We start from the raw sequence: 21,456 nt of genomic DNA on the forward strand, positions 1-21,456 counted from the left end.
TTGTATAGTGGTCACTTGACGAAGGAGGGTCTTTCTGTAGGAGGAGTAGGCTATGAGTTTACAATTGACAAGAACCATTGGCTTTAAACCCGTTGCAAAGCTTCTTCGATTATGTAGCTCTTTTCGAAAATAAAATATTTGCGATCAGACTTTGTTGGTATATATGTCGCACATTTTGATTGAGATACCCTATTTCATATTTCATAAAGTCAACTAAGCAGTGCAATTAAAATAAAATGTTAAGTGGGCGCGTCCAGTATATAAAAGTAGTGAATATAAAAAAACATGTGAGCTGATTGCTCATTCTTAGCTGGAAAATAACAACCCTTACATCTGATGCGGAATAAACCATATCTATCTATCTATCTATCTATCTATCTATCTATCTATCTATCTATCTATCTATCTATCTATCTATCTATCTATCTATCTATCTATCTATCTATCTATCTGTGACTACACTAGGTGAAATTTTGGAATATTATATAAAATAAATGTTCAACAACGCCACCCTGGGAAATTCACCCAGAGAATATTACTTTCCTTTTTAAAAGCACACAGGTTTAGTTTATGCGTGATCTGAAATATCTGAGACAGCTTCAAGGTTTACCACAAGAACAATTTATTACATGCAGTTAAAACACTTTAAAACCATTTAAAAAGCACTTTAAAACCAGTTCTTCATAATAAGCCAACAGAATTTGAAGAAAAACAAAAGAAACTACAGCTGAGGTCACTATCAGAAGGACCACTATGAGGACGGCGTCACAGCAAATAAAAACCCCGTAAAACACCAAACACAGTGAGACAACCCAAACTCAGAAATCACAGCACGCACAAAAAGGAAGACGCTGTGGCCACACCAGCACCACTGCCGGACCTCAGCACTGCCAACAAAACAAACAAAACTATTAATAAGCACAACACTCTTAAAACTAATATAAAAGAAAAACAATAACTGCCCAAATAAAATAAACTGTTATATAAAAACCACAAAAGGGCTGGAACAAAAATAATAAACATAAAAAAACAAGTTAAAATGTCAAAACCGAAGGTGGCCCTCTGGCCACGCCACAGCAGGAGGTGAACTGGGAGCATCGCTGCCACACCCCAAACACCGCTTCACTGCACTAGTTGATCTTTTCTTCATAAGAGAACAGCAAGCACTGCAGCCAAAATATGGCCTTTTATGACCTGCTGTATATTAGCCAGTCCCTAACAAATGTTTTCCCTTCCATTGCAGGAGGTAGAATATGTTAGATACTCTGCCCTCTGAATCTCTGAGAAAGGCTTCCTTTTTGCCATTAAACGCACAACATTCATTCAATCACAATCAGTCATTTTTGTTGGCCATAACGCGGGATCAATTCAATTCTATTCAATTCAATTTTATTTATATAGCGCCAAATCATGAAACATGTCATCTCAAGGCACTTTACAAAGTCAAGTTCAATCATATTATACAGATTGGGTCAGATTATACAGATTGGTCAAAAATGTCCTATATAAGGAAACCAGTTGATTGCATCAAAGTCCCGACAAGCAGCATTCACTCCTGGGGAAGCGTAGAGCCACAGGAAGAGTCATCTGCATTGTACATGGCTTTGCTGCAATCCCTCATACTGAGCAAGCATGAAGCGACAGTGGGAAGAAAAACCACCCATTAACGGGAAGGAAAAACCTCCGGCAGAACCGGGCTCAGTATGAACGGTCATCTGCCTCGACCGACTGGGGTTACAGAAGACAATACAGAGACACAACAAGAGAAACAAAAAAGCACAGAAGCACACATTGATCTAGTAATCTGTTCTACATTAGATGGAAGTAGCGGGTGAGCCGTCTTCTCTGGATGATGTCACAGTTAACAGAACGCCAGACCAGGTGTACCTACTATGAAGAAAAAGAGAGAGAGCAAAAAGTTAAAAGCTGAAATGACGACAGTCATTTCAATGTAATACAATGCAAAACTGGAGAACAGTAGACTGAAGAACAGTAGAAATCAGTAGAGTGAGAAAATTAGACCCTGATGTCCTCCAGCAGCCTAGGCCTATCACAGCACAACTATAGAGATAGCTCAGGGTATGAGCCACTCTAACTATAAGCTTTGTCAAAAAGGAAAGTTTTAACATTAGTCTTAAAAATAGATAGGGTGTCTGCCTCACGGACCAAAACTGGGAGTTGGTTCCACAGGAGAGGAGCCTGATAGCTAAAGGATCTGCCTCCCATTCTACTTTTAGAGACTCTAGGAACCACCAGCAGACCTGCAGTCTGAGAGCGAAGTGCTCTGTTAGGAACATACGGGGTAATCAGAGCTCTGATATATGATGGAGCTTGATTATTAAGGGCTTTATACGTTAAAAGGAGAATTTTAAATTCTATTCTTGATTTAACAGGAAGCCAATGAAGGGAAGCTAAAATTGGAGACATATGATCCCTCTTGTTGATTTTCATCAGAACTCTTGCCGCAGCATTTTGAATCAGCTGAAGACTTCGAACTGCATTTTGTGGACTTCCTGATAGTAAAGAATTACAATAGTCCAGCCTTGAAGTAACAAATGCATGGACTAGATTTTCAGCATCACTCCTGGACAGAATGTTTCTAATTTTGGCGATATTCCGGAGGTGAAAAAAGGAAACTCTGGAAACCTGTTTAATATGGGATTTAAATGACATGTCTTGGTCGAAAACAACACCAAGATTTTTTACTTTATTACCAGAGGCCAAGTTAATGCCATCCAGATTAAGGGATTGATTAAGAACTTTATTTTTTGAAGACTCTGGCCCAAAGATTACAACTTCTGTCTTGTCAGAATTTAAATGCAGGAAATTTAAAGTCATCCAGCTTTTGATGTCATCAAGACATGACTGCAGTCGAAGTAACTGATTGGATTCATCAGGATTTATGGATAAATATAGCTGAGTGTCATCAGCATAACAGTGGAAATTAATCCCATGCTGTCTGATAATTTTGCCAATCGGAAGCATATATATAGTAAATAGAATTGGTCCAAGGACTGAACCCTGTGGTACTCCACAAGTGACCCTAGAGTTTGAGGAAGATTTATTATTAACATGAACAAACTGGAATCTGTCCGACAGATAAGATTTAAACCAGCCTAATGCTTTTCCCTTAATCCCTACAGTATGCTCAAGTCTTTGTAGGAGAATATTGTGATCAACTGTGTCAAATGCAGCACTGAGATCTAACAGGACAAGTATAGACACAAGTCCATTATCTGAGGCCATGAGAATATCATTGGTGACCTTCACCAGAGCTGTTTCAGTGGTATGATGAGCTCTGTAGCCTGACTGAAACTCCTCAAGTAGGTCATTACTTTGTAAATGTTCACATAGTTGATTAGCAACTACTTTCTCAAGAATTTTAGATAAGAAAAGAAGATTAGATATAGGTCTGTAATTTACTAACTCATCTTGATCAAGAGATGGTTTCTTAAGTAAAGGTTTAATAACAGCTACTTTAAAAGCCTGTGGTACATATCCATTTACCAAGGATAGATTAATCATGTCTAAAATAGGACCACTGATCAGAGGGAATACCTCCTTAAACAACTTGGTTGGGATTGGGTCTAACATACAGGTAGAAGGTTTAGATGAAGCTAAAATTTTAGCTTCTGCTTTTAAACAGTTCAGACACTGCGCAGGTTCTAAGGATTCCTCCAATGCTGCCTCACTTACTGAGGATGAGGTAATCATGTTTGGGAGGATGCCAATTATTTTATTTTTAATGGAATCAATTTTATTTATGAAGAATCCCATAAAATCATTACTGCTAAGAGCTAAGGGAATGGATGGATCAACAGAGCTGTGGCTCTGGGTAAGTTTGGCAACTGTACTGAAGAGAAATCTAGGATTATTCTTATTCTCCTCAATTAATGATGAAAAATATGCTGCTCTAACTCTGCGAAGGGTCTTGTTATACAACAATAGACTGTTCTTCCAGATTAAGTAGGATTCCTCTTGGTGTGTAGAGCGCCATTTTCTCTCCAATTTCCTAACATTGTGCTTCAAGGAACGCAGCTCTGAATTAAACCAAGGAGCCAGCTTCCTGTGAATAATCATCATTGAAATGAACGCGTGATCCATCGCTGAGAGACTATGCCCAGACTATCCAATCGGACAGTAAGCCTCTCCACCTGCACTGTCTCTGTTATTGCTAGGGATGGCTCTCTCTGTCTCCTCCTCCTCCTCAAACACACGTTGGGTCCCCCCCCCCCGTATCATTAAACTGTTGACCTTTTGGGTTTTGTGATTTTTATTTTATTATTACAATTAAATAACAATAATAATAATAATGTTATGTTCATAGTGTTTTTTCCTAATCAACCTCTTATATCTTTCAATCCTTATGTAATTTTGTCTGTGTTTGTGTGTACCTGCCTGTTGCTTTAATCCTATAATTTCCCCCCGTTGTGGGACAAAAGGATTAGCTAATGTTATCTTATCTTAAATAACACTTTTTAATAGGATATATGTTTCAAGGTCTTAATTACATTTTCTGTGTGGGCTGCGGTAACATATGATACATAATATCTACTTTGAAAGTTAACATGAACTGCTGCTGAAGATGACCACTCTGATCTACCTGGATATTCTCAGGAGGACTGAAACGCCTCAGTCAGTGACGTCAGTCTGTGGGTCTGGGTCTGTCGGGGCAATGAGAGAAGTTTCGTCTCCTTTCTCCGTTTCTGTCGCGCAACGTTTTCTTGCTCATGGTTTTTCACATGCTTAGATAAATTTCTTGTGTTTCCACTGAATTTAACCGGCTTTTTACAAAACATACAGCTTTATTTAATTTACGTTATTAAAAAATAGCCAAACGGCACTTCTTTTCCTCTTCATGTTTTTGAGAGAGAGCTGAGTGGGCAGGCCAGGCTGACCCTGCGTGCTGATTGGCTGGCGTCCCCCCCTGTCGTGTATATAGTACCTGTTGATGGCTGTGTCCAGACAACAGAGCACCTACGCATGCAGTGTTGCATTGGATCCAAATGTTGTTCGAAGACCATCTGATTTCCCTACGTTAGTGGCAGTAGAGCTTGCTCCAGCTGCTGCTGTGCTGTTTGGGGTAGCTAATGCGGACGTGACTGCGTTGGTTACAGAAAAGTAACTTGACATTGTTAGCTGTTGTCTGCCCCTTGCAGCTGATATGTGGCTGTCCGCAGTGGTCTAGTGGTCCCTGGAGCAGTGGGCATACTCTCATTGTTTGCCTTTTTAGACACAGCACAAAAAAATGCTGTTTTAGAAACAATGACATGTAACACTGCTCTATTTAGTTTACCCAAAAATCCATCACTAGGGTTTACTCATTTTAGCCTAAAATATTTAGCCTAAAACATTTAGATTAAAATATTTCCTTGAGATACTACGTGAGGTGTGAAAATACTGTTGTCTCGTTTTTAAAGATTTTATCCAGCTTCTCGCAGGAAATGTAAAACTTTCTTTGGTTTATATTGAAGGAATTCCTAACCTACATCCAGAATCAACATTTCATTACTTTACTGTAGGTTTTTCAATATAGACCTAGATGATAAGGCGTATGGAAAGTTCTAAATTGAATGAGAAAGAGAATCTATAGAAAGAGATAAAGTAAATGATGAGGAGAACATCAAAACTTAAATCTCTTTGTCTTTGCAAATCATGAATTGTCAAATATACCAGTTGAAACACCCAAAGAACTGTTGATCCTGTTGATTTAGACACCCTGACAATGAATGTTTAGCCCCTCGATTTTTAAATGGACGGTGACTCAGTTAAGTCATTTTTATTATGTAAGGAACAAAGCAAATGTAGCGTGGAAGGAAGAAAATTCATTCCACCAAATATCCTTGATTTTATATTTTTATTATTTTTTTTTTTTTGATTTTCCGTTTTATGTTAGAATTATTATTTTAAAGAAAAATACTCTGTATAATAATTTTCGGAAAGTTTAGTTTTATTTTTGCGGGTATAACTTGTGACGTCACTTCCTCCTTCACCAGACCGTTCATGGCTGTTAAGGAGGAAGGTGAGTTTTCACGGAGCTCTTGTTAGTTTGTTGGTTAGAAGTTCGAGTGTAATGAAAAAATGTTAAACAGTCTTTAAAGCTAACATGTTTGTGAGTTGTTCAACGGTGAATGGAATGTTTTTTTATGGAGTGAAAGAGTTTTACTGTCGCAGCATTTCTGTGAATGAGCCGACCGTTTTTCCCGCGCAATGCTAAATTTCTTTTGCTCCCTTTGTCATGGGCAGGTGGGCTGATGTCGGCTGGGTATATTTGCTGCTGAACAGTTTTCATATCACTCTGTACAGGTATGTTGTTTTATTTATTGGTTGAACTTTTTTGTTCAATGTCGGAGTTTTATTCTTTTTTATTTTTCACAATGTACAAGTTTTTTTATACATTACTTATTGTGGAGGTTTGCTGGTGGCATGTTTCTGTTATCTTCATTTGTTTCATCTTGATTTAAAATATGTAATAATTCAGACCAGACCGTTCATGGCTGTTACGAAGGAAGGTGGGCTGATGTCGGCTGGGTATGATATTTGCTGCTGAACAGTTTTCATATCACTCTGTACAGAATAAATACGCCATCAGTAGGCTGACCTGGAATGCCTGAGCGGTGGTCACTACACAACGCAGAGTCAAACAAGTAGCACGCCTGAGGCCGGCTACAGTGGTGCCGTGACGATCCGGATTCATCTTGGATCAACAACAGCTTGGTCAACGAGGGCTGCTGATCATCACCAAGAGGTTCCTTTAAAGTTGCTGGTTGCAAAGCTACGCTGTTACACAGTTGAAAGGACTCTGAAAAAAGGGGTTGTTTCATTCTTTTTCCCCATTGCATTTTTGTTGTTGTGTAATTCAACTGAGTTTGATAGCTTAAGAACCATTGTTTCATTATGTTTCATTATTGTTTCAGCTGATTCAAAATGCTGCGGCAAGAGTTCTGATGAAAATCAACAAGAGGGATCATATGTCTCCAATTTTAGCTTCCCTTCATTGGCTTCCTGTTAAATCAAGAATAGAATTTAAAATTCTCCTTCTAACGTATACAGCCCTTAATAATCAAGCTCCATCATATATCAGAGCTCTGATTACCCCGTATGTTCCTAACAGAGCACTTCGCTCTCAGACTGCAGGTCTGCTGGTGGTTCCTAGAGTCTCTAAAAGTAGAATGGGAGGCAGATCCTTTAGCTATCAGGCTCCTCTCCTGTGGAACCAACTCCCAGTTTTGGTCCGTGAGGCAGACACCCTATCTATTTTTAAGACTAATGTTAAAACTTTCCTTTTTGACAAAGCTTATAGTTAGAGTGGCTCATACCCTGAGCTATCTCTATAGTTGTGCTGTGATAGGCCTAGGCTGCTGGAGGACATCAGGGTCTAATTTTCTCACTCTACTGATTTCTACTGTTCTTCAGTCTACTGTTCTCCAGTTTTGCATTGTATTACATTGAAATGACTGTCGTCATTTCAGCTTTTAACTTTTTGCTCTCTCTCTTTTTCTTCATAGTAGGTACACCTGGTCTGGCGTTCTGTTAACTGTGACATCATCCAGAGAAGACGGCTCACCCGCTACTTCCATCTAATGTAGAACAGATTACTAGATCAATGTGTGCTTCTGTGCTTTTTTGTTTCTCTTGTTGTGTCTCTGTATTGTCTTCTGTAACCCCAGTCGGTCGAGGCAGATGACCGTTCATACTGAGCCCGGTTCTGCCGGAGGTTTTTCCTTCCCGTTAATGGGTGGTTTTTCTTCCCACTGTCGCTTCATGCTTGCTCAGTATGAGGGATTGCAGCAAAGCCATGTACAATGCAGATGACTCTTCCTGTGGCTCTACGCTTCCCCAGGAGTGAATGCTGCTTGTCGGGACTTTGATGCAATCAACTGGTTTCCTTATATAGGACATTTTTGACCAATCTGTATAATCTGACCCAATCTGTATAATATGATTGAACTTGACTTTGTAAAGTGCCTTGAGATGACATGTTTCATGATTTGGCGCTATATAAATAAAATTGAATTGAATTGAATTATAATACAGGGTTAAGGTTGTTTTGTTTTTTTTTTATCAAAAATGGCTTCCAAGTTTGGAGAAGCAGATGTTGTTACAACAAATGAGAATCCTCTAGGCCTCGGCAGAGGAAGGTTTTTGAGGGAGCTTTGTGATACCCCTGTCAGAAATGCAGAAAGTGTGGGATCACCAGCCTTTAGCTCCACTCGGTTACCTAGTCATCCTACCACCGATCAGCTGTCAGCAATGTCAGACATAAGTGATCCAGCTTTAAAAAATCTCATTACACACAGCACAGGAAGTCGGACAGGTTATATCTACTCAGTTAAAGGGAGAAAGTAAGGCAGATGAGGACAGAGATGCACGAGCTCAGGGTTCAGGTACAGATCAGACTCTCAATGACCTTACACATAACCTGGCAGGCATAAGATTGATTATGCAATCTGATGTCAGGGAACCTCCCAGTTTTAGAGGAGATGTGTCAGATAAGCTATCAGTGTATGAGTGGGAGGAACTTATGGACACATACCTAAGGGAGAGGTGTACCACATGGAGAACAGCATCAGGAGATTTGGTAATGGTTTGGAAAAAGGATGGACATGTCAGGATTTGCACTAATTTCCGGTGGCTAAATGCCAGAACCCTTAAGGATGCTCATCCTCTTCCTCACCAGTCTGACTGTCTTGCTGCCTTGGGAGGGAATTTGATGGAAGATGATGGATGTACACCTTCTGTTCGACGGATTAAATCTTTTCTGGGGATGGTATTCTATTACCAGCACTTCCTCCCCAATTGCTCTTCTTTGGCTAAACCACTCTTTGCTCTTACTGCTAGACAGAGAAGAAGGGGAAAGGCAAGAGCAAATGCGGGGACCTATAGGAAGCTTAAACCAGATGACTGGACACAGGAATGCGACTCAGCTTTTAATAAGCAGAAAGTCTGATGGACTGTGTGGTTCTTGCTCACCCTGACTTCTCACGTCCTTTAATCTTGTCCATCGATGCTTCCCTAGATAGACTTGGTGCTGTGTTGTCACAGATACCAGAGGGTGAAAGCAAAGCAAGACCCATAGCTTTCGCGAGTGTTACGCTGCGAGGTGTGGTGTGGAAGGAAAACTCCTCAAAGTTGGCTGCAGTTTAAACAAAGGTGGTTTATTAGGCCTCCCTCAGCACAGCATAGGTCAGGGCCAAGGGGGGGGAAAAAAAATTACATCTTCCCTTCAGACTCTCAAGCCTTCTCTCTCTTCCCTTGGTACAGCCAACAGTCTCCTTATATACTGTTGTCGCCACCTCCTCAATTAACTGCCCAGCCAATCAAAGTCCAGCAAACAAGGTCCTTTCTATAAAAGAGCTGGGTTTGAGGCGGGCCTCCTCTTTGGTAGGTTCCAAGATGGCTGCTATAAGGACACACCCAAAAGGTAACAAACATTTTGAAAACAAAAACATCACATATACACATTCCAGAACTTAATTGTTACAGAAAATATTATTGCTTCTTAACATTTACTCACTTCCTCCCCCTCTGGTTTACAAAACTCAGGCAAACGAGAAAGGTAGTCAGCAATAAGATTTTTCTTACCTGGACAATGCTGTATGGTGAACTGGTATGGCTGAAGAGCAAGGCACCAACGTAATATACGGGCATTCTGATGCTGCTTGGAATGCATCCACTTCAGAGGTCTGTGATCAGTTTGCAGATTAAACTCCCTTCCTAGGAGATAATATTTTAAAGAGTCCAAAGCCCACTTTATTGCAAGTCCTTCCTTTTCTACTGTGGAGTACTTTTTCTCCCGGTCAAAAAGCTTTTTACTTAAGAAAAGGACAGGTTTTTCTTCACCAGCTTCTCCCTGAGCTAGCACTGCTCCAAGACCAACATTTGAAGCATCCACTTGAACAACAAATGGCTTGGAAAAGTTAGGACTCTGTAAAACAGGAGCTTGACAAATCAGTTTCTTTAAAGATTGAAATGCATGTTCACAGTCCTCCTTCCACATAATTTTAGAAGTAGACTTTTTTGTCAATTCAGTCAGAGGGGCTGCCAATGTTGAGAAATGGGGTATAAATCTTCTATACCACCCAACTAATCCCAAAAATGATCTCACTTGCTTCTTTGTTTGAGGTCTGGGAATTGTTTGAATGGCTTTTACTTTTTCAAGTTGTGGCTTTATCTGTCCATGGCCAACAAGGTAGCCCAGATATTTTACTTCTTCTTGTGCCCATGCACACTTGCTCACATTCAAAGTGAGACCAGCATTCTGGATCCTTGCCATTACAACCTTTAGATGCTGTAGGTGATTCTCCCAAGTTTCACTGTAGATCACCACGTCATCCAGGTAGGCAGCAGCAAACTTTGAACAGTCACTAAGAATAATGTCCATCAACCTTTGAAAGGTAGCTGGTGCTCCATGAAGACCAAAGGGTAGAACCGTGTACTGGAATAAACCCATTCTTGGAATTTGAAAGGCTGTGTATTCCTTAGAGGATGGATCTAAAGGCACTTGCCAGTAACCTTTACATAAATCTAAGGTTGTGATATATTTGGCCTTCCCCAGTCTTTCCAGTAGCTCGTCAATGCGTGGCATGGGATAAGAATCAAAACAGGAAATACTGTTCAACTTTCTGAAGTCAGAACAAAAACGTAATTGCTTTGAGTCTTTTTTAGGAACCAGCACAATGGGATTTGACCACTCGCTTCTTGATGGCTCTATCACTCCCATTTCCAGCATCATCTGGACCTCTTTTTTCAGTGGATCCATCATTCTTTCTGCAATCCTGTAAGGCTTAAGACGAACAGGTGTTGCATCTTTCAAAGTTATTTTGTGTGTTATAATTTCAGTTCGCCCAGGTACATCTGCAAATAGAGATGGAAAAGACTGTTTAATCTCACCCAGCTGTTGCCACTGATCAGGAGTCAGATGCTTTGGAGCCTCTTCAGATTTGGTCAAGTCTCTACATGGACTCATTTCAGCTTCCCCATCTTTCAACATGGCACTGTCTTCAGGCTGAACATCTTGTACCATCAGGCTCTGCTTCACATCAATTTCTGGAACATTTCTTTCATGATATTCCTTTAATAGATTTACATGAAGCAGTTGCTTTGACTTTTGTTTTTCTGGACAGATAATTTCATAAGTCACTGGTCCTGCTCTTCTAACCACAGTGTAGGGTCCTTGCCATTTAGCAAGCAACTTACTTGGCCCACTGGGCAAGAGTACTAAGACCTTCTGGCCAGCCTTCAGTTCTCTTTCACGGGCACGTCTGTCGTACCATACCTTTTGCCTATGTTGAGCCTTCTCCATATGATCTTTAGCTTGTTCTCTGTACTTTTCCAGGTTGTCTCTCATCTGAAGTATGTAGGAGATGATGTTAGTTGGTGAAGCTGCTTCACTGGATCCTGATGCCGCTCCAGCCACCCAGTTCTCCTTCAGCATGTCCAAAGGGCCTCTAACCTGTCTCCCATAAATTAACTCAAACGGAGAAAAACCAGTTGAGGCTTGTGGTACCTCTCTGTAAGCAAACAAAAGGAAAGGCAACCATTTATCCCAGTTTTTGCCAGTATCATCAATAAACTTTCTCAACATTTGCTTTAATGTACCATTAAATCGTTCTACCAAACCATCGGTTTCTGGATGGTATGGAGTAGTACGAATCCCTTTTACACCCAGTTGATCATAAAGAGTTTTCATCACTTGTGACATGAAATTGGTACCCTGATCTGTCAGAATCTCCTTTGGGATACCAACTCTGGAGAAAAGGTCTACTAAACACCGGACAATATGTTTAACCTGCGGAGAACGTAATGGATAAACATCTGGATATCGGGTTGCATAGTCACAGATGACTAATGCATATTTATGACCATTACTGCTCTTAGGTAAGGGACCTATGATATCCATGGCGATTCTCTCGTAAGGAACACTCATTATAGGCAATGTCTGCAACTGGGCACGGTCTGACACTTTAGTAGGGGCCACCAACTGACAGTCATGACATGTTTTGCAGTATTCAGCTACATCTTTATATAATCCTGGCCAATAAAAACGTTGAGCAACACGATTATAAGTTTTTGCCTGTCCTAAGTGTCCTGACCATGGTATAGTGTGACCCAAATGCAGAATTACTAAACGGTATTCTTTTGGGACAACAAGTCTGGGTTCAGCAATATCTGCTAGATACAAAAGTTTATCCTTTATAATGAAAGGCTCTCCTGCTAAACTTTTGAACTCAGCAGCACTCTCTTTTCCACCATCTTTATGTGCTTTATTAAAGAGAGGTTTCAAAGATGGATCGTTTTCTTGTCTCTCATTAAAGTTATTAGGAATTTTCCACTGGAAATCAATACATGGAGTTAATGGCAATGCAGGTTCAGGGAGTTTTGACCTGCTTTTGTTCTTATTTTTCTCCTGTCTACGCTGTCGTTTTGATTTCTTGATTTTATTTCCTCCTTCATACAGATCATCATCTACATCTGGCAGAAGTTCTAAATCCTTTTTCATGGAACGTGTGGTGACAGCACAGGAATAAGCCACTAAGTTTTCTTGAACCAAACTATCTAGGATTGGTAAATCTTCTCCTAGGATAACATCATATGCTAACTGATTCAAAACTCCAACAGTCAACATAAAAACTTGTCCTTCAACATCAATAGTGACATCAGCAGTTGGATACTCTTTTTGACATCCATGAACACAAGTAATGTTTACCGGTTTGTTAAAGTGAGGCAGTACATTACTCAACAAAGATGATTTCACCAGAGTTCGTGAGCTACCTGTGTCTGCAAGAGCTTTTACAGCTTTGCCATTTATCACCACATCAACTACATGTTTATGTGGAATCATGTCATCAGAAAGTTCATAATTATGTTCCTTGGAAGGTACCACACATAACTCTACTGACTTACTTTTTCTTAATGGGCATAAGGAAGCTTTGTGACCAGGCTGCTGACAATAGTAACAAATGAGACCATACCTTGGTCCAGGTTGTGTGTACTTCTTACCACCCCTCTTGTCCAAATTGGCAACATTAGTTGCACCTGGAGGTTTTACCTCCATAGACTTTGGTCTCTCAGTCACTCTTGACCTAGAAGGTTCTCTGTGAGCAGCCAGGTAACGTTCAGCCAGGTCTGCCGCTTCCTCTCCAGTCTTTGGATTATTCTCCTTCACCCATGTGCGGACGTCTGGTTGAAGCACACGTAGATACTGCTCCAAGATGATCGTTTCCCCCATCTCTTCTTTACTCCGACTGTCAGGCCGCATCCATCGCTTGTAGAGTCCCTTTATCCGACCGTAGGTTTCACGTACACCCTCTCCCACTGGAACACTGATGCTTCGAAACCGGTATCTGTAGGTCTCTTCTGTTACATTAAACTTAGACAACACAGCAGCTTTAATAGCGTCATAAGAGTCAGATTGGTCCTCATCCATACCAGCATATGCCTCAAGGGCTTTTCCAGTCAATAATGTGACCACTCTAGCAGCCCATTCAGCTGGTTGCCATCCCCATGTTTTAGCAATGCGTTCAAAACGTATGAAAAAACTTTCAGGATCCTCACCCTCCTTAAAGTCAGGTATTCTTGGATCACCTCCACGGGTTGGTTCCACTCTTTGTGCTGGAGCTACTTGTGCTTTATGCTGCTGGGGCTGAGATGGAGAATAAGGTTCCGCTTGGTAACCAGAGGCTCCTTGGACTTCCTCTGTTGCAGACAGCTGAGACAGTGTCCTAGTCTCTCGCTTTGGAACAGCTGCTTCTGTAGAAATGCCAGTTCTGATAGACAGCTCCTGTTCAGCATAAACATCACTTTGCAGCTTTGGCATGTTACTGCACAACTGTTTAATCTGGTCAAACAGTATTGCTTCTGTTCGTTTAGAACGTTGCATAAATTCTCTTATTTCATCAAAGATGTCAGTTTCAGAATGCTCTTTACTCACAGCTCCAACTGTGGTATGCTTAGGCCGCACAACCGGTTCAAAAATGTCTTCGCCAGCCATGGCTCCCTCAGGTAGTGAATCCGGCTCTGCTGGTCCTCCGCTTTGTCCTTCCATCTCAGAAAGGGGGCTTTTCTTTGTCCCACGAGTTCTTCCACGCCCTACTCCTCTCATTTAGCCTGTTGTCTTCCTTCATTCACAGGCGTAAACAATCCCACTCCTGACACCACTGTTACGCTGCGAGGTGTGGTGTGGAAGGAAAACTCCTCAAAGTTGGCTGCAGTTTAAACAAAGGTGGTTTATTAGGCCTCCCTCAGCACAGCATAGGTCAGGGCCAAGGGGGGGGGAAAAAAATTACATCTTCCCTTCAGACTCTCAAGCCTTCTCTCTCTTCCCTTGGTACAGCCAACAGTCTCCTTATATACTGTTGTCGCCACCTCCTCAATTAACTGCCCAGCCAATCAAAGTCCAGCAAACAAGGTCCTTTCTATAAAAGAGCTGGGTTTGAGGCGGGCCTCCTCTTTGGTAGGTTCCAAGATGGCTGCTATAAGGACACACCCAAAAGGTAACAAACATTTTGAAAACAAAAACATCACATATACACATTCCAGAACTTAATTGTTACAGAAAATATTATTGCTTCTTAACAGCGAGTAAGACACTAAGTGGATCTCAGAGATGATATCCAGCCCACCGACTTGAATTTCTAGCTTTGAAGTGGAGTGTTTGCGAGAAATTTAGCCATTGGCTAAAGGGCAACACTTTCACAGTATGGACAGATAACAATCCATTAACATATATTATGACGAAGCCAAAGCTTGATGCTTGCGAACAGCGCTGGGTTGCCAAACTTGCTCCATACACGTTCGATTTAAAGCATATCCCAGGCACCAAGAATGTTGTGGCAGACGCTCTCAGCAGAGATCCATTTGCCAAAACAGTTGGTCATAGGCTCATCACTCAGTGTTATGATGATCTTCTTGTTGAGTCTGATGGGGTTGGTGAACAGGGGATTCAAGACGTCTTCCGTCTTAAAGTCCAGTGTCACTGTGTAGGAGGAGCAGCACAATTCAATGCTGCTAAGTCTCACTCACTTCATTCCCCAGGTCATACAGCTATAAAAGCCATCATTGATGTACATGACCGGTGGGATTTGTCTACAGAGGCTAGGGCAGTTCAGTTAGTCCAGACTGTCCAACAGGTTGCCACAACAGGACTGGAGCCATTACCTGCTTTTTCCCTGGAAGAACTCCAACGCAACCAAGAACAAGACCTCAGTATTTCTAAAATACTGCCGTTTCTGAGCCGGAAAAGAAGGCCATCCAGAAGGGAAAGAGAGGGTTTTGACCCTGGAGCTCTTGTTCTTTTAAAACAATGGGAGAGACTCAAGGTTCTTGATGGGGTTCTTTACAGAGTAATCAAAGACCCTTTAAGCAAACAAAGGAGACATCAGTTTGTTCTACCCAAATGTCTGGAAGAGAAAGCTTTGTGCGGGGTGCATGACTTAGCTGGCCATCAAGGTCAGGCAAGGACAATCTATCTGGCGAGACAGCGCTTCTTCTGGCCAAAGATGGAACATCACATCAGAAACTATGTAAAGTGTCAGAGATGTATACTGGCTAAGACACCAGAGCCTTCAGCCAGAGCCCCACTTGAAAGCATCAGGACATCTGCTCCAATGGAACTGGTGTGTTTGGACTTCTGGAGCGCAGAAAACAACTGACAGCAATCTGTGGATGTTCTTGTGGTCACAGACCACTTTACAAAGTTGGCTCATGCCTTCCCATGTGCAAACCAAACAGCAAAACAAGTTGCAAGGAAGCTATGGGACCATGTCTTCTGTGTGTATGGGTTCCCAGAGAGGATTCACACTGATCAGGGGGCTAACTTTGAGAGTGAGCTTATCACAGAGTTATTAAAGCTGTCTGGCGTATCCAAGTCGCATACCACTGCATATCATCCTATGGGAAATGGTGGGACCGAAAGGTTTAACAGGACTCTGGGAGGTATGCTCCGTTCACTACCTCTCAAAGAAAAAGCCAAATGGCCCCAGCAAATACAGGCATTGACACTCGCATACAATGCGACAGTACATGAGACGACCGGTTATGCTCCTTTTCATCTCATGTTTGGCTGTGTCCCGAGACTACCAGTTGATGTCATGTTTCAACAGGTCCTGCATGATCCAGTGGTGGTTGATTACAGCAGTTATGCCAGGACACTAATGTCCTATTTGAAAGAGGCGGCATGTATTGCTCAGAAACATACCATGAAGGAACAGGATAAGCAGGCCAGGGAATACAACAAAAAGATCACGGGATTTCAGCTGAACAAAGGAGATAGAGTCCTCCTTGCTAATAAAGGAGAGAGAGGGAAGAAGAAGCTGGCCGACAAGTGGGAGTCAAAAGTCTACAGAGTCATAGACAAGGACCCCAAGACACACATCTACAAGTTGGAGGGTGAAAAAGGGGAAACAAAAGTAGTGCACCGAAACCTCATCTTGGATGTCTGTACTGTAATTCACTGTCAGGTATCCTGTAGAGTTACTGCAATCTTTCTGAGCTGTGTGAAAACGAAATTTCGTTCTGTATGCACTCTGTGAATACAAAATGACAATAAAGAAAGTCTAAGTCTAAGTCATGTCAGTTTCTTGCCTGTTCAGTCAGCAGATGATGACAGGAACGAGACAATGTGCAATTTTGATGAGACTGGGGACCTGTCTTCTATAGTAGGAGTCTTGGGTACAGCTGAGGATGAGGATTCAGGAGACACAACCAATGCAGAGATACCCAGTGAAACGAGGGATATCAGCATTTTTGTTCCAGAGCAAGGGCGGCCGTGCCAAAAACAGACAGCAGGTGGCAGTGGAGAGTCACTGGGCATGGGTCATGAATCCTTGAACATGCATGAATCTGAGATTGAGACTCTTGACCTCACAGAGTGTGATGGTCTAGCTGTGACCCTAGCAGAAAGCAACCCAAGAGATGAACCTACAGAAGCAGTAGTCACAGCAGATGGGGGTCAGGGTTTGAGTAGTGACGTCTTTGGCAGAGCAGGTGGCTCAGGTGGAGTTAGGACACGAGTTGGTAGGGTTGTCAAAAAAGTTGACTCAGAAGCCATTTAGTATCTGGCAGTTTACCGGCTCAGTTCGCAGAAGATCACAGTCTCTACTTACACTGTTTTAGTAAGGATGATTGTTTATTTTCTTTTCTGGTTCCATTTGTGAGATGTCCATTATTATGGTTGCGTTGAAGCACGGGACATAAGTAGATGGGTGGTTTGGTGTATTCGGCATCATACTGATCCGTGAGAGTTTGAGGCTTGATCACCCTTAAATTTCTCTAGACCTGTGTTAACAGGTAGTTTCTATAGCTGATAATAAAGATAGTATTCTTTGGAATTCCCATTCTACTTTTGTCTAAGTATGGGTTTCCCAGTATGGGACTGAGTTATTTTGTTGAGCAATCAGGATTTTGGTGTCATTCGGGGGGGTGAGTGTAGTGTGGAAGGAAGAAAATTCATTCCACCAAATATCCTTGATTTTATATTTTCGTTATTTTTTTTTTTTTTTGATTTTCCGTTTTATGTTAGAATTATTATTTTAAAGAAAAATACAATGTATAATAATTTTCGGAAAGTTTAGTTTTATTTTTGCGGGTATAACTTGTGACGTCACTTCCTCCTTCACCAGACCGTTCATGGCTGTTACGGAGGAAGGTGAGTTTTCACGGAGCTCTTGTTAGTTAACGGTGAATGGAATGTTTTTTTATGGAGTGAAAGAGTTTTACTGTCGCATCATTTCTGTGAATGAGCCGACCGTTTTTCCCGCGCAATGCTACATTTTTTTTGCTTCCTTTGTCATGGGCAGGTGGGCTGATGTCGGCTGGGTATGATATTTGCTGCTGAACAGTTTTCATATCACTCTGTACAGGTATGTTGTTGTTTTATTTATTGGTTGAACTTTTTTGTTCAATGTCGGAGTTTTATTCTTTTTTATTTTTCACTAAGTTTTTTTTATACATTACTTATTGTGGAGGTTTGCTGGTGGCGTGTTTCTGTTATCTTCATTTGTTTCATCTTGATTTAGAATATGTAATAATTCAGACCAGACCGTTCATGGCTGTTATGGAGGAAGGTGGGCTGATGTCGGCTGGGTATGATATTTGCTGCTGAACAGTTTTCATATCACTCTGTACAGAATAAATACGCCATCAGTAGGCTGACCTGGAATGCCTGAGCGGTGGTCACTACACAACGCAGAGTCAAACAAGTAGCACGCCTGAGGCCGGCTACACAAAGGTAAAACCTATTCTTTCAAGGCAAAAATATGGAAACACTACTCTAAGCTGCTGCACACCATTTAATGGAAAAAAATAAAATAAAGCACATTACTCCATCTTGGCCTCCCTTCACTGGTTGCCTGTTTATCTTAGAGTTCAGTTTAAAGAACTTCTGTTTGTTTTTAAGGATTTAAACAGGTTATTAGGATTCCAAGCCCGCAGCGCAGGCGAACGGCTATGCCGTTCGTCTGCTCTGTGAGCAGAGAACACTATTGTTTTTCGTGTGTTTTTAAATTATTTATTATTATGGGTAATTATTATTCTCCGCTAAAACGCATTGGGCGGCCCATGCGGATTTGTAATGAACCTATTGAATCAGGTATCCAAGTACAGAATGTGCACCGCTACTCAAACCCAGAAATTCAGACCCCTCAACAACTAGGGGGTGCTATAACAAAGGACAATGCGTTTTGGCCTATAACCACCAAACTACTGGTCCCACACTCAAAAACTTCACATCACTTTGTTTATTGGATGATTCTGCAAAATAAAGGGAATTGGCACACCCTAGGGTGACCAAACGTCCGTATTTCCCGGGACATGTCCGTATTTCACGTCCTGTCCCGGGCGTCCCGGGGTTTTTTTAGAAAGTGAGGAAATGTCCTGTTTTTTAAATTACCTTCATTGGACCATTAAATTGACAGGCACTAGGGCACTGCGCACAGCGCTGCGTGTGACGTAATCTCTGAGCCGCGTCAGTGCGGGCAGCCCTGTTCTTAATCAGAAGATAGATAGCGTGGCTGTCAGTACGCCAACAACATGCCGAAGCGCAAATGTATGTTTACCGACGATTTATAAAAGAGTTTCCACGCTTTCAGACCGGGTCGAGACAAATGGGAGGCCTTTATTGTGCTATTCATTCATTACAGGAATTGTTAAGCATATTTTAATAAATAAATTTTGAATAAAATTATCATTTGTTATTGGAGTTATTGCTGTTGACTTTTACTGAAAAGCATTTTTAATAAACCAACTGTAAATATCATGTTATTGTAGGATTACGTAGGCCTATGTTAAGTGAGTGCATGCCACAGACATCTCTATGCATGGGAACAGAGATCCCCCCCCCCCGGCTCCAAGGTGTCCTGGTTTTCCCAAATGAAAATATGGTCACCCTAGCACACCCTTCGTTTCCCAGCTAGTTTTCGCGCTACATGGCTACAAAGGTTAAACCTTTCTTGTTAAACTCCTCCTACATATTTTGTGCAATCCGCACAAAACTCCATATATAACCATATAATGGACAAATAAAAAAAGTTATCACGGCGGATTTTTGAATTTTGACTTTTTCGAAAAGTAACGCTAAAATAAGTGATTGTTAGCTAGCTAGCTCTAAATGTAATTGCTGATTATTCTAAAACTATAACAGATTTTGACATGTTCTTCATAACACATAGTCCAAATAAGATTTTGCACATGTGACCCGCGTTTGAGGATCGTCCATCACTAGGGGGCGCTGTGATGTCAAGAAATCTACTACGCAAGAATGGCTTATCGGATTTTTACAAAACCTTTTTCATCCCCTTCCAGTAATAGCCCTTAACTAAAGTCTTAAATATAGTAATGATTGAAACAAGTGGGCGGGGCCTATTTCCAAAAGTGTGAAAAAAACCTATAAAACTTCAAAAAATTACTAAAAATCAATTTTGTGGTGTAACGATCACAGATTTTCAGGATGTATTCCTTGAATAAGGTGTAACAATTCTCTCACTGCATGTATTGAGGTTTTTCAAAGTTGCACACTCTGATTTTTTAAAAGTTTGTAAAATGGAGAAATCAATGTATTTTCCACAAATATTGTTCAATCCCAATACAAATGGCCACTATTTGTAAAGCACATTCAGACTAAATGTTTACTCCAGTTTGGTAAAAATCCAGCCGATTTTGAACTATTTCAAAGACTTTGAAATTCACACGTGCAAGACTATAAAGGCTAATATTTTTTTTCTCTGAAACGCTTTTTTCAATGGGCGTTTAAAAAAATCACATAGTTAGATAAAGCACTCTTTGAGATCCATGAATATTTTCAGAATTTTAGAGCAAACCGTTGATTTTTAACAAATTTATGAAGTTTGTGATCAGTTCACAGCTCTCATCATCCAGAGCTCTACCAACCAGAACTGTGAACAGGGCGGCCATTATGCCCATATTTGGGCACATCACCGGAAGTGACGTCACATCCCGTATTTTTTTTCTAAGCGGAGCAGAGACTTGAAGAGGGAGGATAGCTTTTAAGGTTTTCTAAAGAACACATAATTTAAAAAATTTTATTGAATATAAAAAAGATCAAGCAGAAGCAAGGAAAGTTATTTAGAAGGCAAAGAAGACAAAATGGAGAGATTATTGTGATTCAATAGGCAGAACAACCCCTATAGCTTAGGTATGGGGAATGATTAAGAAAATGAAGGAAAATAGACCAGAGAGAACATATCCAGTTCTAAAACATGAAGATGGAACAGCAGTAACAAATGAAGAAAAACTAGAAGTAGTGGCAAGAACATTTGCAAAGATCCATAGTTCAGATAATTTACCAGAAACGGGAAAATTTAGGAGAGAGCAGACAAGAAGGATAAATGATTTTATTTTAGAAGGTGAAACAACTCCAGGAAATGCCATGGATGTTTATTTTTCTATGCAAGAAATGAAGAGAGTGATATTTAGATCAGGATTAACAGCACCTGGAAAAGATCAGATATGCTATATTATGTTAAAAAAAACTTAGGGAAACAAGCTGAAGAAAAACTTCTAGGTTTATAAAATAAGATTTGGAAAGAAGGAAGATTAACTTCTAATTAGAAGGTAGCAATTATTGTGCCAATTATTAAACCAGGAAAGGATCCAACAAACCCTTTAAGTTATAGACCAATTGCACTTACTTCATGTTTAGGAAAGATTATGGAAAGAATGATAACAGAAAGGATTACATATTATGTAGAAAGTAAAAGACTGTTGTCTTCATGTCAAAGTGGATTCAGAAAAGGAAGTACAATGGATCCAGTTGTGTGTTTGGAATCAGATATTAGAACAGCTCAGGTTAATAGGGAAGTAGTAGTAGCAATATTTTTGATAATGAGAAGGCATATGACATGGTATGGAAGGATGGGTTGCTTATAAAATTATATAAAATGGGCATAACAGGAAGGGCCTATAATTGGATTGAAGATTTTTTGTTTAATAGAGTTATAC

General features: G+C 40.8%; 1 protein-coding gene and 2 long non-coding RNA genes across 3 annotated transcripts; 2 read left to right on the forward strand and 1 right to left on the reverse strand.

Annotated features, from left to right (window-relative positions):
* The first annotated feature begins 6,083 nt into the window (after positions 1–6,083).
* On the forward strand, positions 6,084–6,607 carry LOC118561336. Its single transcript, XR_004929967.1, has 2 exons — positions 6,084–6,246; positions 6,513–6,607. It is a non-coding gene; the product is annotated as an uncharacterized LOC118561336 (long non-coding RNA).
* Positions 6,608–10,463: 3,856 nt separating this feature from the next.
* LOC118561329 lies at positions 10,464–14,575 on the reverse strand. The gene is made up of 2 exons (XM_036133352.1): positions 11,279–14,575; positions 10,464–10,857 (listed from the first exon to the last, which is right to left on the reverse strand). The coding sequence occupies exons 1-2, from the start codon at positions 14,102–14,104 to the stop codon at positions 10,831–10,833; spliced, it is 2,853 nt and encodes a 950-aa protein (XP_035989245.1). The 5' UTR covers positions 14,105–14,575; the 3' UTR covers positions 10,464–10,830.
* Positions 14,576–17,604: 3,029 nt separating this feature from the next.
* Positions 17,605–18,224, forward strand: LOC118561335. The gene is made up of 3 exons (XR_004929966.1): positions 17,605–17,647; positions 17,799–17,861; positions 18,129–18,224. It is a non-coding gene; the product is annotated as an uncharacterized LOC118561335 (long non-coding RNA).
* Positions 18,225–21,456: the final 3,232 nt, after the last annotated feature.

This window comes from Fundulus heteroclitus, unplaced genomic scaffold, assembly GCF_011125445.2.
Source record: "Fundulus heteroclitus isolate FHET01 unplaced genomic scaffold, MU-UCD_Fhet_4.1 scaffold_61, whole genome shotgun sequence".
NCBI classification, from domain to species: domain Eukaryota; kingdom Metazoa; phylum Chordata; class Actinopteri; order Cyprinodontiformes; family Fundulidae; genus Fundulus; species Fundulus heteroclitus.

What these genes read in the sequence shown, in the direction of transcription:
- LOC118561329 (XM_036133352.1), bottom strand. Translation starts at nt 14,104, where the DNA reads ATGAGAGGAGTAGGGCGTGGAAGAACTCGTGGGACAAAGAAAAGCCCC. An exon ending in AGGCTCAACATAGGCAAAAG is followed by an intron (nt 10,858 to 11,278) that starts GTATGGTACGAC and finishes CTCTATTTGCAG; the next exon opens with ATGTACCTGGGCGAACTGAA.